This window comes from Seriola dumerili, unplaced genomic scaffold (assembly GCF_002260705.1).
Source record: "Seriola dumerili isolate Sdu_G_001 unplaced genomic scaffold, Sdu_1.0 BDQW01000052.1, whole genome shotgun sequence".
In the NCBI taxonomy this organism is placed as follows: domain Eukaryota; kingdom Metazoa; phylum Chordata; class Actinopteri; order Carangiformes; family Carangidae; genus Seriola; species Seriola dumerili.
In genome coordinates, this window is record NW_019174307.1 from 4685129 (window position 1) to 4703339 (window position 18211).

Here is an 18211-nt window from a genome sequence, read left to right on the forward strand (position 1 = left end):
GTGTGTGTGGGGTCTTTTACTTAATGACTATGTGATTGACTGACAGACTAGATGGCGGACTCTGCCTGTGTGTGTAGTTGGGTAAATATTCTCTTTACTGTAACAGGGACCTCTACTGATATCTGACAACACAGGCTAACTGGTCTGCTGCTGGTATGTGTTCACTGTAAGTGCAATTTACTGTTAAAAAGACATTTTATCTTATTAACTTAAACGTTGCTCACTTGCACATGAAAGTGTATTCAACAGCTATCTACAGTACAATATGGCGAATAGCTACATACACTTGCTATAAACTGCTTCCAAATCTGGGAAATAACAAATGGTGCATGTTTGTACATTACTAAAACTGTATGCTATGAATCAAAAGACTAGCTGCGTTGTCTGAGAAAGGAAACTTGGAAACTAGTAAGTAAAACTGATTTTAGTCATTGAACTACCAAGAATGGGGCAGTCAAATGTTTAAGTATGACATCAAATGAGAAGTAATGGTGGAAAACATGAGTGTTTTTGGATGAAAATCATGCCTGTGACCTGAATGGCAAATCAGACAACTGTACTTAAAAAACCAAAAGTGCAGGTTTGATTTGTGTCTAGCTTAAAATGCTAGACTAATTATGACTCCCTCTTCTGAAGATGAGTGGGTGGGAAAATGAGTTCTTTGCAGCAGGAAACCCTTTCCAGACTACATGCTTAATTAGCCCATTGTACAGCGAGCTACCAATAATAGCTGGTTTTATGGTAAGTGCTGCACTGGACCACAAGTTTTAATGTCTAGTAGACAGTGAAGGAGAGTTTTCTGTAATCCAGTAAAATGTATTGGTGGTATAAGACTAAGCACATGACTGTGGTTAAAAAGCCACCCATAATAGAGCGTGGCTAAAAGGCAGAGCCATGAGCTAAACAGCTGAGACACGATAAGCGAAGATGCTCTTTATGTCAGGAAAACTACTGACAGTGAATTGCTCATTAGCCCATTGTGCAACAAAGCACCACAAGGTATGTGATTGTAATTATAGCCTTAAGTGTCAAGCTAAGTGCGACAACAACTGAGATGATAAAAAGAAGCTGCTGGCAATGAATGGCTAACTACATCAGTGAACCATAGTCAGCTACAAAGGAAATGAATTTAAGTGTGGCAAAAACCATTAAGCAAGTATGCCATTAAATTCTCAGGAGAAGAGAGACGCGGCTTCCAAGATCACCGAGCAGTAATCTGTTAACAAGGATATGGTTTTAACAACTTCCAAGGTCCAATCAGTGCTTTTTTGGCCATATTAAATTGCAGGTACTTTGACAGTGTTTTTCTGAACATCACTGAAAATATAGGCTCATTTTTCACTGTGCTTTCAAACATCACGGGTATTCTTGAGCATCAGAAAATATCAATAGGATAGATAGTTATTGTCTGCTGTTGGTGTATTTATTACAGTGAAAGACTCATGGGTGGATGGATGGATGGATGGATGGATGGATGAGGAAAGAGAGAAAAACAGCAGCAGGCATACTGGAAAACACTGCAAAAACATGGTGAGCCAAACCTAAATATTTATATTGGAAGAACACAAGCTTTTTTTTTTTTTTTTTGCAGACAGACACATATAAACACACAGGCACCCACAATGAACCTGTGCCCAGTGCTAAGTGTTTCAATGTGTGATATCTCGAGGAGGAGGAGGAGGAGGAAGAGGAGGAGGAGAAGATAAACTTGAATGTCCTCCTGAAGTGAAACGAACATGATTATATATGGTTTAGAATAGCTGACTAACTTCTTTGAGTGTGTGCTTGATTTCCAGGCCCTGCTGTGTTTGTTGAAACGTACGGCGGAGCGAGGAGCAGTGCAACCGAGGATTGAACCCCTCTGCAGTGGTGAGCAAGTGATTTATTTTGTCAGTCAGGCGCCCCAGTGCTCTGGCTCATCAGCCACACTGGAACATGCTACTGGTGTCCTGTAAAAACGCTGAACAGTTATCTCTTCAGGAACCAAGATTTTTAAAAGCAGTTTGAAAATGTTGCATGGTTAAGAGAGGGGTTGTGGAGAGGGGAGGGGGGGAGGGGGGTTGTTATAGTAGCACTGGCAGGACACAGGAGTGATTGCATTCTTCTAATGGGAAGGGAGTCAAAGAAGGGGTGGAGATGGAGTAGGTTCTGCTGAAGCAACAAACATCTGCACACTCTAGCTCCCTGTCGGCACCAGCAGGGTCACGTCTGTAACTTTATGAAATAAAACAAAGGAATCAGCTTTTTGTAAACTTAACTCTTAACTTCTTATTAAAGCAAACCCAGCTACTTATTATGGTTTATTTTACGTGACCTAGTTTTAAAAGACTTTGGCTGAAATTATTATTAATAATGACTTGATAATACTATGGATCTACCCATTGCATGCTGTTTGAATACTATTAAAACTACTAAGAATAAAACTATTTGACAGGACGCTTTGATATATAATTTCTAAGAGTAAAATGCTTCTAATAAATTGCATCTAATAAGTTTCATTACTATTTGGCAATCTGGTAGTTGTCATTGTTGGTAAATGTGTTTATATAATCACACTGATCTCAGGGGAGGGGGGTGGGGTGGGGGGGCAGGAGGAGGAGGAGCAGTGGAGAGATATGAGTGGGTGTAACTAAGGACACATCCCACCAATCACATGAAAGGGTCTGGACTGAAGCCACGGCTCACATGTGAAAGCGATCAGCAATGTTGGACAGACACACACACACACACACACACACACACACACTAACACACACACTAACACACACACTAACACACACACACACACACACACACACACACACACACAATTGGCTAAACCTGAACGACTGACTGGAAACCTGGAACAGCAGAACACCTCTAGAATGTTCTAGAACTCTAAACAACGTTTCCCTCCGGGGTGCCGCTGTAACTACGGATGTGTTTGAGTGTGTTTGTGTGTTTTCCCATGTCCAACATCATCAACGTGCGAATGCCAGATACAGTTAATTCACTACTATTTATTACAATGTTAGTCATAAACTTCCTGTTATTTCTAACCTTTATTTAGACTCCCTACAGGACGATTTGACCCAGTATTTTTTTCCAACAACACACTGCTTCACATTCATAAAAATTCACATGCAATCATGTCTTCTCTGGACTGGCCATTATTTTTTTCTTTGTTCAAAGATTCTTTGTTGAGGTATTTCAGAGATTCAAACTGACACACGGTCAGTCATGGGGCCAACCTGTTTGCCATAACTGGCCCAGCTTCACTTGCCGCAGAAACAAGCCACCAGCCATGAGTGTTATAGTCTACCAGCTGCAGTGCCCTTACTGGGTTAATCATTGTGGTTTTGTTGGACCACAGTGGTAAGGGGTCTGTTTGGCAGTGTCTGAGATTTCATGACAAGGGAAGATCTGATTCAAAGAGCAACAGCGGATGAATGAAAAGACTCCAGACACAAAGCTGCTTTCTCTCTCTCTCTCTCTCTCTCTCTCTCTCTCTCTCTCTCTCTCTCTCTCTCTCTCAGAAGCTCTATGCTCCTCAAGCACCCCACCCATAACATTATAGTTTTCAATAGAGATGAGAAACTAAGCGTGTATTTACAAAACTAATAACAAACCTTTGTCGTTATGCCAAACAGGTGGTGTGTGTGTGTGTGTGTGTGTGTGTGTGTGTGTGTACATATGTGCCTGCCTGCCAACAACTAGGTGTGGAGTGAAAGAGATGAGAGCATAGCAGATGTCCTGATAGCTCAGTCATTTAAAACATGAACAAATCTGGCAGCTTGGCAGCTCTCTGTTCAAATCCAATAGGTTACAAGACCTAAATTACATGTTGCCTCCATAGCTAGCGTGAATGATTAGAATGAGTCCTGCAATAATATTCTGGCTTTTGTTTCTGTTTTCGCACCGAGGGTTTGGCGCAATAATGAGATGCTAAACTACATTATTGTGTGCCCCCCTAAGAACCCTGGATCCGTAATTTTGGATTTCTTCATTGTAATTGGGTGCTGAGATTGTCTCTCCCATGTGAGGAAATTGTTTTGCAGCCCCGAGGCCAGGTCAGTATGCTTCATTGTAAAGTATGAAAACAATACAGGGCCAGTAATGGAAAAGCAAAGTCTGTGTGAGTTTGTTAAAGCTGATGTTTGGAGGATATGGGGTTTCTGACTGACATCACATCGTATTGTCTTTTTCTCTACTTTTAAATGATGAATAATTTAGCCTGAAGGAGCTTACACATAAATACATAGACACTGTTTTCGGAGACTATGAATGAGAGGATGCTTGTCTCCTTATAGTTATGATTGTTGAAGACTAAATATTGATGTGACTTATATTATATTTCAATGGTCCAGGTTTATTTATGACAGACAGCTGACAGGAGGTAAACTTAGATACAAGCTGGTTTTCTCATACTGTAATTCCAATAGTCATACGCTCAATAAAATGCAACAGTGACCTCACCAGTAGAGGTCTATGTTCTTTCCAGGGTCCACATAGAAAAAAAAAAAAAAAAGAGAGAGGAAGAATAGAGGTCTGCAAACCAACCACTGAATAATAGAAGGGCCACTCTGATTGCTGCATCCACTGCAGACCCGGCCTCTTGTGTGTGTATATGCTTGTGAGTATGTCAGTGAACATGTGATTGCCTCACACTGATGATGTCCCCTCTTATTTATTCATCAGTTAATCAATTCACTCCTTCAGTTCCCGAGCAGCTGAAGGAGACAAGGCGGGGCTGCGGCTCGACTGTATACACTGAGGGAAACATGGAACTCCCACAGTTCAGATTTTATAGGAGATACAGGCCGCCCCTTTTAATGTGATATAATGCTTGGTGGAAAAAAGAAATCGGGGCTTGAACTGTTTTTAATGCCACCTGTTTAGAGGAAAGGAAAGTATTAGATGGAGGAAGGAAAACCAACCTCAAAGGATTTCATTTGAGCGGAGATGGAAAGGCGGCGTTTAGTCTTTTCCTGTACGACTTTGTGTCTTTCTTCCCGTCTGTGTGCGTCTATGCGTTTGTGTGTCCGAACTTACAGGAGAGGTTCACTAGAGTTACATGTGTGTGCGACTTTGTGTGCTTATGTGTAAACAGCCGTGTTCAGTGGACTGAGGCTGATGCACTCTATTAAATATTTTATCTTCCTTTACAACTTCAACCCTCACTACACACACACACACACACACACACACACACACACACACACACACACACACACACACACACACACACACACACACACACACACACACACAAACACACGCACAATAAGCACACAAGCAAGAAGAGAAACAAAATGTGTTTTGTCTTGTCTTTGGTTAGATGCTCTTTTCTCTCTTTTCGTTTTTATAGCACCGGCAAAATGATTGTGCCTGCATAGCATGGTGAGATCATGCGTTTTTCTGTGTTATTATCCTAACGTCACACAACATCGTGTGGAGACAATTAAAAACCAGAAATTCAACTAAATCAACTTGCTCTAAGCCACCAAGATGTAGAATTATCTTTGTGTGTGGTGTTTAGGTATTTAGGATGGTAGCAGCAGCGGTTGCTGTAGTGATCATGTGAAGTGGGAATGAACTGTTATCATGTCTAATGCACGGATTACATCCAGAGGGCAAACATCTGGCATGCAGACGCAGACAGCCAGACGAGCAGACAATCAAAGCAACTCCAGTAGCCAAGAGGTTGATCCGTGCTGTGATCATGGAGATGATGGCTGCAGATAGGGTGTTCATGATGTTATTATGTGCAATAACAAGCAATGTGTTTGGACAGAAAAAAAAACACTGCTGGTGCAATCACATAGGTTGCAGCCAGCAGGATTGGAAATATTATAAAACATTTATCTCCATTAAAGGGAAATAATTTGTTGGCAGTCTTGGTATACAACAGTCAAGGTCACTCTTACTATAGTGTGCCTGAGGGTTTCACATCAGTGCCCTGATAATTTAGATTCTGCTTATTGCCAGTCACCTGAAAGTCATAATTAAAAAAAAAAAAGAAGTTTCCAAGAGGAAAAATATCCTCTAATCATGCCACTTTCATGTCCTCTCATTAAGGATGTCATTAAATGGGAGACATAAAATTTGAGCTAAGTTTGAAACCACAAAGTGTAATGAGAAAAAAAACTTTGAAATAGATGTAGAAAGAAGTAAATGGGCTACAATATAATGCAGTAGTTCTGCTATCCTTTTAATCATGTAAAACCATAAATCTACAATGAACGATAGTGGGGGAAAGGTGTCACAAAAAAAACAAAACACTAGTAGTTTCAGTTTTCCACTGCTCTACCTTTCTGTTAGATGTATTATAACAGAGAATACTCCGCATTTTCTCACAAGTAATTACTTGTTCCTCAAAGTAAAATCTCTCCCTGAGCCAGACTGTAAATCTGTATTATGCCTGAATTTGATGTCTAATGTATCCATGGTAACCTGTTAAACCCTGTGTTAACAGTAGGGGAGGTCCCTTCTCTCCCCATCATCACCAGTTCCCTGGCTAGTCCTGACACATCTAGGATGTATCGTTTCCTTCAGGCCCTCTGTCTCTCTCACACACAAACGCACGCACACGCATGCACGCACACACACACACACACACAGGCCATCAGTTGCAACCAACAGCCCACTTCATGTCCACTGGGAAATGTATGTGTCATTTCCTGTTCTTGTCTTCACCTGTAACACGTCACAACCTGACTACAGCTATAAGATGTGATGCCACATGAAGAGGAGAGGAGAGGAGAGAAAAGGAGAGGAGAGTAGAGGAGAGGAGAAGAGAGGAGAGGAGAGGAAGTTGGCCATGAAAGCAGCATTTTTAAACAGGCCATTTGTAACTAATATATAAAGATATGGTTGAATCTAAATATACAGTTTTTTAGATGTAAATATAATAACTGTTATTGAGACTGTATTTGGGCTCTGACTTTTTCATTACATACTGTAGGATATGAATTATTAATATGACAACCTCCGTGACAGGGTGTCCATTGTCTATACTTTATTTGCTGGTGAATTTATGTAGCACATAATTATTACTAAGGTTAAGTAATAAGTAAAGACCTTTGGACTAAGGTCGGTTATATTACTGAAATTATTGTGCAGCTGAGAGTAATTTGCTTTCCACGGCAAATAAACTGCATACATCAGTGACATATTGTACTAAATGGTACTTACAAATACAGACACCTATAGACTACTACTTTGCATTAATCGCCACTTACACTAAATTATCACACTTTATAAACAACTGTTTATACCAGTCCTTCAGTAGAGAAATATATGGAAGAGTTGAAAAAGAAAAGTTGATGTTTTTTCATCTTTAACAGATAATGGATTGGTCGTGAAAACCAAAGTTAAGCAGACCATGTCCTGCACATAATCTTCCACTACACACTAGCTATATGTTATGAACATAATAGGCTGTGAACACAATACAGAACAACTACACAGCTGGCCACTCTTAGTAAAATTCCCATGACCTAGACATGTTAATCCCCATCCAGACATGTTGCAAAATCTCCTATAGAGCAAGATGATTAACGTCACCCACCACTTCACCCACACTATGCACATGAGTATATAGTGTATACAGTACATACTGTATACACACTCCAAATACAGAGGCAGAGACACAAAGCTATAAACAATGGCAGATTAAAATACAAAAGTGTGCGCACACACACACACACACACACACACATACACACACACACACACACAAACGCTTACACACACACATAATTTAAATACTGACAAACACACAACCAAACATGCACTGAAACACACTCTTATAAAACTTGACAAAGACATTAATATTGTGATTTACACAGTACATTCAAGTCAGTAATGTTTTTTTGGTAACCGTGTTTATAGATTATGTAATATACATAAATATGCAGCAGTATCATAATAGTTATGATGATATACTATGTATGATTTGGACAAGATCATGCTAGATCACAGTTGGTGGATAATTTGTCTTCCTTAAACTTACACTGTGTGTGGTATTTTATGAGTGGCTCATACACAAAGGAGGGCACTGACACTGTGTTAGTCTGACTAGTCTGTTTATCTGTGTGCATTTCTTTGCACGTGCACAAGCGCACACTCCTGCAAGCTCAGAGTTGTAAGTTCATCTGTGTGCAAGTCGATTTCTATGTTGCGTGTCTATATTTCTGCCTAGAAGTGTGTGTAGCCTTCTGTTATCGAGTGTGTTCTTACCAGGCAGGTCACAGCCGAGGACCTCCATCCTCATGCCAATCCCAGCGGGCGACCACCTCTCCGGAAAGACTCTGATGTACTGGGCCACTATCTCGTCGAACCTCCGCACCTCTGGAGTGTCGTAGTGGCTGTTCCCTTCGAAAATCTAAGAGGAGGGAAGCAAAGGCAAGTTGATAGGGATGTTAGTAATGTTTAGAGCGTTGTTAGAGAGAGTTTTCCTGTGTTCACAACAAGTAATGAAGTAAGGATAAAACATATCTCCCCTGGTGTTAAGGATATTTTCCTGCCAATTTTGACATTCCTGAGTTCAGTTCATGCACTCAACAGGAAAATCTATCTAATGGCCAATTTCTGTTGCCAGATGACAGCTGCTTATTTAAAGTAGGGGTTTTCAGGGGTACAAAAGATGGAGTGACAAGCTTTGACTCATGTCAAATGTCAGAATGTGTACACTGATACCGATACACTGTGGGTGAGCTTTCTGAAGCAATGGAGAAACGTGCAAACAGCAGAGGTACTCAAATTTTGTCATTTCATTGCTCCAACACTTAAAACAATAGGAAAATGGTAACCTTGTCTTTCCAGAGTCATATAACATTCCTAATCAGCATTGTTTCCCAGCACAGTGTGACGTGCCATAAAAATAACAACAGAGGGTGTGTTCCCTTTGATTTTCATATAATTTTTTGAGGCGGCTTGCGGAACCCTCCGGCAGAAAGATTTATTACGAGCTGCAAACTGACTTGACTACACTAATGCTGTCGAAAAAAAAATGTGGGCTGTGAAAGTTGTAATATTGGTTTCATTAATTGAATTGTATCTTCTGTCTCCTCCATTCTTGGAATTTTAAAAACGTATGATGAATTTCCCAGGATGCTCATTTAAAAAGACAGACAGATGAGAGAGAACAGGGTTTTAGCATCAGGAGAAAAGCCAGGCACTCAGTAGTACTATTAAAGGGTTTTAAGACTGATTCTCAGAAAAGAGAACGGAGTTTAAAGTGCCCTGTCTCATAGTGCGTTAGATTGCCAGCAGTGTTGGGTGGTGATGCAGGAAAGACATTTTTAATTAACACCCATGAGAGACAAATAGACGATGAGTGAACGAGAGGATAGAGAGACAGAGGAAGGCAGAGAGGGAGAGTACAAAGGACTTACAGAGAAGCAAAGACAGAGGCAGGGAGAATGAGGAGTGAGGTGATTAAATTGAATTATTATCAGAGCTGAGGCTGTAATAAAATGGCTTTTCTTTTTCTTTTTTTTTTGTGTGCTGAAAATGACGAGGCCGAGAGAGAAAGAGACAGACGCAAAGAGGGAGGGAAAGAGAAGGAGAGTGAAGAGGGATTTAGTTGAAAGACAGCTATAAATAAAACTACAAATCAGGAAGAACTGACAGTGACAATCAGAGAGAAGACAGTACATATGTATGTGTCAGACAGACATGATTATGTGTGTGTATGTGTTTGTGCGTGCGTGTGTGTGTGTGTATTCCCCTCCTTCACCTTAGCAAAGCCCGTCTTGCTGTCGGTGATGTAGGTCCACTCTTTGCCGGTTAAGCTGTGCGCCAGTTTGTACTTCCTGACAAACGCTCTGTTCTCAGCGCTGGTGCTGCCCTCCAGCCCTCTTGCACCCTGGGTAATAATGCCACGCACCATCTTGGGCACGCCGAGGTCCACCTGCAACACAGAATTACTAATGTTAGCTCGCTGTCTGCACCACAGAAGCCACTTTCCACATCTCCCGCCTACTGTGGCTTTCCCTAGCATACGATCAATCAGCTGGTTTTCGGTTAGAGAACTCTGGAGAAGTTGTCAGGCTCCACATCCAGCTTCTTCTTTGCATCTCTACAGTATTTCCTGAACGCGATGTGAGAGTGTGACGCACTGTGTTGTTTTGCAGTTTGCAGCATTGAGATCTTTGGCTTTTGTATAATATCGATTCATTTTCTTAATCTTGTCTCCTTCATGTTCACATGGTTTATTCCTCTAATATCCTCTGCTGCACCTTTTGTTTGCTGAGGCCACCAACTCACAACATTTACTGTCTGATGCAGTAAAGTGAACCTCACCTGTAGCCCCTTACTTTCAGCGTGTCTTTTTCAATTGGGAACAAGGGACTAGTTCTGTAGAACATAATATTGTTCTGTTAAAAAGAAGAACACTTGTAAAAGTTACACTGACATACCTGTAGCCACTCCTCTCCCGCTATGGGTTGCGTTGGGTTGGGAAACCAGCCTGACCGACTGGCCACCAGCCTGGCTGCCCCCATGGAGCCGTGGATGTCCCTCATGGAGGATGCAGAGATCTGGGAGTCAGGCAGCAGCCCAGACAACATGCCCTGCAGCTCTGAGCAGGGAGCATCTAAACAGGAGACAGAGAAAAGGGAATAAGGATACTTTATATTAATCATTACATAAACTGTTTGATTGCTTCTACAGGTGGGAAGGTGATTTCTGTTCATTTTGCTGGGGTATTACAATCAGTCCACGATGGGAATGAAGGTTGATGCATTTTCTTAAGTAATATTATCATTGCATAGTGATGCAGTTTCAAGAAGAGACTGTTTAGAAAACAAAACTTTGCGCTCCTCTCTCTTAATGTTTCAAAGATCTCCACAGCATCAAAGATTTAATAGTCAGCTGCTAAAAATGTCCAATAACCAAAGGCACAGGACAAACAATATGAAAGCCTAATTGCTGTGAAAAGACTCATACAAATTTGGTCATTTTTTGCATTAAAAAGATTCATGTTAGATCTTTGTTGAATAAACCAACAACAAAGACTTGTTAATGGACTCGCAAGTTTCAACTGCAGTGCCGCACAGAAATAATATAAAATTGACACAAAAATTAAGCAGATGTTTGTGATTGATTTTATTCCTCAAGAAAATGTGAAATGAAATTAGAGGCGGCCAAGAAGGTAGATATTCAAGTGAAAAACAGTTTGGAGTGGTGGAAATGTAAAGTAATTTGAAAGTAACAGGCCAACACATGCCGTTCATCATTATTCTTTAGAGGCTATTGGATTTTCTGGCTAGATGAGATTGCTGCGTTGCTAAAAGATCTTCACGAATGAATGTGACTTTCAGGTCAGGAATAATTTGGTGCAACCATTTGATCTCATCTCGGAGCAAGACTCTTGTGTGGCTTCGACATGAATTGTTAAAACAACAACTAGTGTGTTAAGACTCCGCAGCCCTTCTGAGCTGCTTTCCATCAACCCATTTCATTATTTTTCCTTCCTACCGCTGCAAAGTTGATGCATAACTTTAACCGAGCTACCAAAGGGGATTCTTCATAGGGAATCGAGCCAGAGAACTCCCAAACAGACGAACTAAATGAAAGCATGTTGCAGATCAAAGGGATGCTGTTTATTACACTGACAAATGTGCTTTAGTCTAACAAGCTGCAGAATATGGTATCGCCATAAATAATGACAAAAAAACTAAACACAGGGAACCGACAAAAGTGACCACTTCTATTTGGAAATGAAGAGAAAACATTATGGGATTAAAGAAAAGATGAAAGCAGAATATGTTAGGGAGGGAAACAGAAGGATAAATAAAGAGAAGAGGAAGGGGCAAGATAAAAGGTGCAGGAGGAGGAGTTAAAGGACAAGGAGGAGATAAAGAGACAGACAAAAGGTCAAACAGAAAGATGAACTGAAAAGAGAGCATGTGAATAGAAAGGGTGTGAAAGATAACGAGAGATGCGAGCGAAGAGAGAGAGAGATGGAGAGAGAGAGAGAGAGGAAGGGAGAGCAGATTGACAGTGAAGGGTGACGGTGATTGATGGTGACATTCTACTGGGCTTCGTGGAGATGAAAGTTTAATGTTGTGACGTTTGCAACCGCGCCTCACTATGGTAAATAATGAATCAACAATAAACAGCAACAGCTACAGCCCATGCTAGATGAGTTCCCTCAAGCTCTGTAACAGACCTGGAAACTGATTAGCCAGAAGAAAACTCTATTATTATGTTGTTTATTTGATGTTTCTTTTTTTATTTCTGTTTCAGCAGCGACTGAACTCCAGCAGCAGGCGTTTTAATGCAGGAGTGCAGTGGGAGTCGATGGGAATATCATCTCTGGAGATCACAGTAACAGAAATAGCCAGATATCACACACCACCAGGAGAGCCCTTAAAGCTCTCTCTTCCTCACACACACATTCATATATATATATATATATACACACACACACACACACACACACACACTTGCACAAAGCAATTCAGTCACAGCATATAGTAGTAGCAGAGTCAAGGTCTCACACATGTTGAAACACACTTCTTCTCACGCATGCACGCACGCACGCACGCACGCACGCACGCACGCATGCACGCACGCACGCACGCACGCACGCACGCACGCACGCACGCACGCACGCACGCACGCACGCACAGGGTCACACAAAAGCTGTAAAAAGCTGTACACCACCGATGCTCCACCTGGCCGATACACACATACACACAAATGGTTTTCCAAATGCACACCACACTCACACACACACCACACAAGCCTGGTGAGAAAAAAAAATGATAAAGGCCCTAAAAATAAATGATTGATAGCTGCTGCGGGGCTGAAATAAAATGAGATTAAGGTAGGAGAGAAGGAGGGATGGACGAAGGGAGAGTTGAATGAGGCAGGGGCAGGGAAGATTTAAGGGAAGGGATGTAGAGAAAATGAGAGAGGGCGAGAGAAAAGTGGGAATGAAAGCTGTCAGCAAAGGCAAGGTAAGGACAGAGGGAAAAGCAGAATGAGAGGAAAGAGAAAAAACAGGGCAACATTGAAGAGGGATAGGCAGAAAGAGAGAAAGGAGTAGAGCGAGAGACATAAAAGTGTGATTTAAGTTAATGACATGTCACTGACTGACTGCTTTATGTCTGCCTTTATAGGCCTGTGTAGGGCATTATCACATTCCCCCTGGCAGTGTGTTCATGGGTGTGCTTGTCAATATGTCTATGCGCAGGGAAAAGAAAGAGAAAAGATACTGCATGGCTGTTAGCAGGTATGTTTGGTTAGCAAGTTTTTCCTCTGCAATTTATAGACATATTTTACTGAAAGTGTGGCACAGCGGTTTGTTTTGCTCTAAAGCAACAAACTCCTTCATCCTCTTCCACAAAAGACAAACTCTTCTGAAAACGGTCACGATTTTTGCATAAAAAGTCAGCCGCATGATGGATTGCTGACATTCCAGGGTGGCAGACATGGGCGATATCCGGGGGAAACAGAAATGGCCGAAAGATGTGTCGAACGGCTTCTCAGTGGTGAGAGTGGTGAGAGAAGTAGGGTGATATATAATGCAATTTCAGGTGTTAAAATAGGGTAAAAAATGGGCACTTTGTGGAAAAGAACACAAGCAAATTTACCTGATATATGTCACGTCCACAACTCTTTCGCTTGTTCTCTCTCTCTCTCTCTCTCTCTCTCTATTTCTATCTCTCTCCTACATATACATACACACACAAACACACACACAGCGACACATCAGCACCATAACACGACAGCACACACAGAATCATATTGTTTTGGTGTGATTGTGATTTGTGTGGGTGCTGAAATAGCCATCCTAGATAAGAGCATATCTGTCCCTCTCAATGGCCACTACGATGGCAGCAGAGAGAGGCCCTAACCTAATAATGATACGGTGTAGCTGGGACACACAAACACACACACACACACACACACACTGAAATGGATTGAAACTCTCTCTCTTTTACCATCTCTAGAACATATACATACATGCGCGCGCACGCGCACGCGCACGCGCACACACACACACACACACTGAAATGGATTGAAACTCTCTCTCTTTCACCATCTCTAGAACATATACATACATGCGCGCGCACACACGCGCTCGCGCACGCGCACACACACACACACACACACACACACACAGTCTAATTAAGTTTTATCTATTTATAGTATTGAGCTGATTATGCTGGTTGAAATCGTGTTTGTTTGCCAGGGCTGCAGATGAAAGCTGAGAGCCTGTTACTCTCTGATGTTATCACCCACACATCACACTCTAGTATTATTCTATTAGGACTGAGAGTGTTTCTTTTTGTGTGTGTTTTAGTGTGCGGTGTGTGAGTGGGAGACAGAGAGGGAGGATATGTATATGAAAGAGTGAGGGCAAGAGTGTGAGTGCACATGAGAGTGGGTGTGATGTGCGCCTGTGAAAGGGAGAGAAGTATGAATAGAAGCACTGGATGGATTGATGGATGGACAAATTACTGAATTATTTATCATGAGATTATTTAAATGAAGAGAGAGAAAACGATCCTTTCGCATTTGCCTGTTCTTCTCCAGGAAATGTTTTCTAAAGGAGTTATTTTTGCTCTGACCCACCTTCTGACCCGCTGTAAAAGCCAATACATCACTGGTATAAAACTTGGCAAGGCGACTACTGTGTTTTCACAAGAGTGATTCCCACGAGGAGACTGATAAAAAAAAAAAAAAAAAATTTTTAAGAAACTCTACAGAAAAAGAAACTTCTCGTCATCGTTCTTACCTGTAATCTGACAGCCGTAAAGCTCGAACCGCAGTGCAATGCCGTTCTTCCAGGTCTGAGGTCTGATCCGTACGAAGCGGGCCAGCACCGGCTGTGGGATCCGATTGAGAACCACATCTGTGGCGTCAGCGTTGGCATGAAAAACCTATAGAGAGAGAGGAGCATAGGACATTTAATAACACTGCGCTGTTATTCTGTAGAGGAAGTGCAGAGGAAGAGTGAGCTGTGACACAGGAGCTCAGGTTCAGGGTCCTCTTAAGGGCATCTCATGACAACTCAGGAGATTGGACACACATCCTCGAGGTCAGCGAGACAAAGGACAAAGCCTGATGCCACTGGGTCGTGTATCATTAGCATTCTGTTCTGCTGGTATCAGTCTCAGGTCTGCAGGTTAAATATGGAGCTGGAGTCAAAATGAGGTTGGCCTAGCTTAGCATAAAGACATGACATAGGGGTAAACAGCTACCAAGCAGTCTTGAGCTGACTGACTCACACAGTGTTTGTTTAACCTGTGCATATACAGAAATGTAAAAACAACAGCTTGTGATTTTAGGAGGAGTAACATAAACAACACTATCAGAGCACAGTATAAAGACTATCAAACAGCTGGTATCCATAGCAACACATATTTATGTTTCAGTGGTTAAACTGACTCGGGACAACATAATTTAACATGAGACAAATCTTTCTCCTGTATGCATGTACATAAATAAACACACACTCTGAATATACTGTCTGTTCATAAAGGAAGGAATGAGCGCAAAGGTTTTCTTACACACACACACACACACACACACACACACACACACACACACACACAGTGTGAGGGCATGAAGTGTGCAATAAATCAAGAGTGCAAGTATGTGGGAGAGCATCCTCTTCTCAGACCATCCTCCTCTCACGTCCTCTTGACTTAACGACACACACACAGACACACACACACAAAACACACACAGAAAGGAAAACATCTTTACTTCTTCACGCACAGACAGCAAAGAAAAACACAGTCACCCCAAAACACAACACACACAACACTGTATTCACACATGCTGTTTCCAGACACAACTGTCTCTGACACACACACACACACACACACACACACACACACACACACACACACACACACACTTACACGTTGCCCTCCAAGATCCTACACTCCCCAGCATGTGCTCACACAAAATGATTTCCTCTGAAAACACACAAAAATACAGATGAAAGGAAATTGAATGCCAGCGCCTATGGCCAGAAGAACTCTTTTTGTCTCTTGACACCAAGACTTTATATCTGTGTCTATCAGTCAGTGTCATCTCTGTTGGGCTCACCACAGGAAAACACAGCTGGGCTTCTGCTCTTCTCCCTTTCATTTCACTTTCTTCCCTCCTTCTCGTCTTTCTCCAAGACATCTCTTTCCCTCTCTCTCTGTCTGTCTTTCTGTCTCGCTGCCATGATGATACTGCTATAAATTTAAGAGAAAAAAAAAAATCCATCCTGTTGTTTCATTACAGAACCTCAAAGGCTGTTTTCCCTCTGTGTCTCTAATACTCTTTCTATTATGTTACATCAGCACTGAAAACACAACATAGTGTGTTTATTACAGAGAGCAGTAAACCTCATTCAACAGAGCCAAAGGCCTTGCAATTACTTGCTTGGGTAGTCATTTATAGATGTTAGCTTTGTTTTAGGTGTGTGTGTGTGTGTGTGTGTGTGTAAATTCACTTCTTTTCTCTTGTTCTCAATCCATTAAACTGCAGGACCTGTCAGGGGTGACAGAATATGGATGAAGGTGGTTTCTGACTTGCAGGAACAGGAGCAGGCTACAGGCCCAGCAGGGAATTGAACTCATGACCCACTGGGTGTACAACACAAAGTCAGACCCAGTGAACTCATGCCCTCACAGTGGCCTTAATACCAGAAACTGTGACCAGTTAAATGATGGAAAAATGCCCAAAGGCCCCAAAAGACTTAATTGGATTGTGGCAGCAGACTGTAATTACAAGTGTGTGTGTGTGTGTGTGTGTGTGTGTGTGTGTGTGTGTGTGTGTGTGTGTGTGTGTAAAAGTGTAATTATGAAGTCTCACTCTTAGGATTTGGGGGCTGGCGGGTGCTTTCTGATTTCCCTTGGTGCGCACTGAAATATTTCTTCAGCACATGTACGCACATGCACACGCACACACACGCACGCACACACTAACACACACATATAATTTGTTGTACCTTCTTTTATGTAGTGTATGTGTACATAAGAGTGTACATTGTATGAGTCTTTAGATTATTTTGTATGCGTGTGTGTTTTTGTGTCTAACCTTGTTGTTATCCTTTACCAGCTTTTAAATTGGCAATGGAGTGTGTGTGTGTGTGTGTGTGTGTGTGTGTGTGTGTGTGTGTGTGAGAAGGACTTCTGAGAACTGTATACAAATTATCCATGGACATGAATCTAGTTTTTCTTTATTACCAGCTTTTTTCAGGGTCAACAAACAGACTTGCAGCTCTACTCAAGCTGCTGCTTGATGCACTGTCTCACTGTTATAACAGCTGCTTCATAATCTCTTCAGTAAACTTAAGTTGCCCCTCGCTGTCTCAGACAAAGATTTTCTTTCTAAAGACAGTCAAAAAATGATCTCTTAAATATTCTGAATCAATGCTAAGCTGACCTCACTTAAAATTTAAATATGCTTTTTTCTACATGGTGCATATTTTACCCTGCTGTGCGACTTGAACTGGAGTTTTTTAAACCTTCCTGTTCGGGCTCATTAACCCATGCTGGAGTGATTACTTGTGTAACTTCTCATTTGTTTCTGTGTCATACAACAGCTATGTAATGAAAGGTGGAGGTGGATCACAGTGAGCAGTGTCACAATAACGTCAACCTGTGAGTATAAACAAATAATAATGTATTAGATTGATAACCTGGCAATAATCAGCCAAATTAGGCATAACCTAGGGTTTGTGCACATTTATTACCAAATCTATTTTTGTTTCTGTTACAACAGATGAAAGCAATCCCCCTGCCCCCTCCAGGCTCTGGCTCTGTGGTGAGAATCCACAGTGACAAGATGTAAGAGGAGATGTAACAACCCTGAGGCCTTAAACTCCTAAATTCACTTGTAACAGTCTCTTTCTAAAAGGTTTGAATAACAATCAGCTAATGGACTACACCTGCAACCCAGCTCAGGTTATTATATATGTGTGTGTGTGTGTGTGTGTGTGTGTGTGTGTGTGTGTGTGTGTGTGTGTGTGTGTGTGTGTGTGTGTGTGTGTGTGTGTGTGGAGGTCTGTGCAGGTTTGTTAAAGGTCCGATGTTTCCACCTGTGTTAAGAGACACGGAAGATGACACCTGGGTGAACAGATGCTTGACTTTACACCTCTTTTTCTCTCTCTCTCTCTCTCTCTCTCACACACACACACGCGCACACACACACACACACACACACACACTCACATGTGAAATCTTATTCAAATGTTACTTTTATCTCTCAG

At 41.7% G+C, this 18211-nt stretch overlaps 1 protein-coding gene across 2 annotated transcripts in view; it reads right to left on the minus strand.

The window, feature by feature from the left end:
• The window catches only part of LOC111218136 (neuropilin-2-like), a 92836-nt gene that overhangs the window by 26069 nt on the left and 48556 nt on the right, over positions 1-18211 (minus strand). For both annotated transcript variants that reach the window (XM_022740267.1, XM_022740266.1), the window contains exons 8-11: positions 14735-14879; positions 10404-10579; positions 9722-9895; positions 8221-8365 (exon numbers count right to left, since the gene is read on the minus strand). In XM_022740267.1, coding sequence (XP_022595988.1) covers positions 8221-8365; positions 9722-9895; positions 10404-10579; positions 14735-14879 — 640 coding nt within the window. The remainder of the gene's footprint in view (positions 1-8220; positions 8366-9721; positions 9896-10403; positions 10580-14734; positions 14880-18211) is intronic.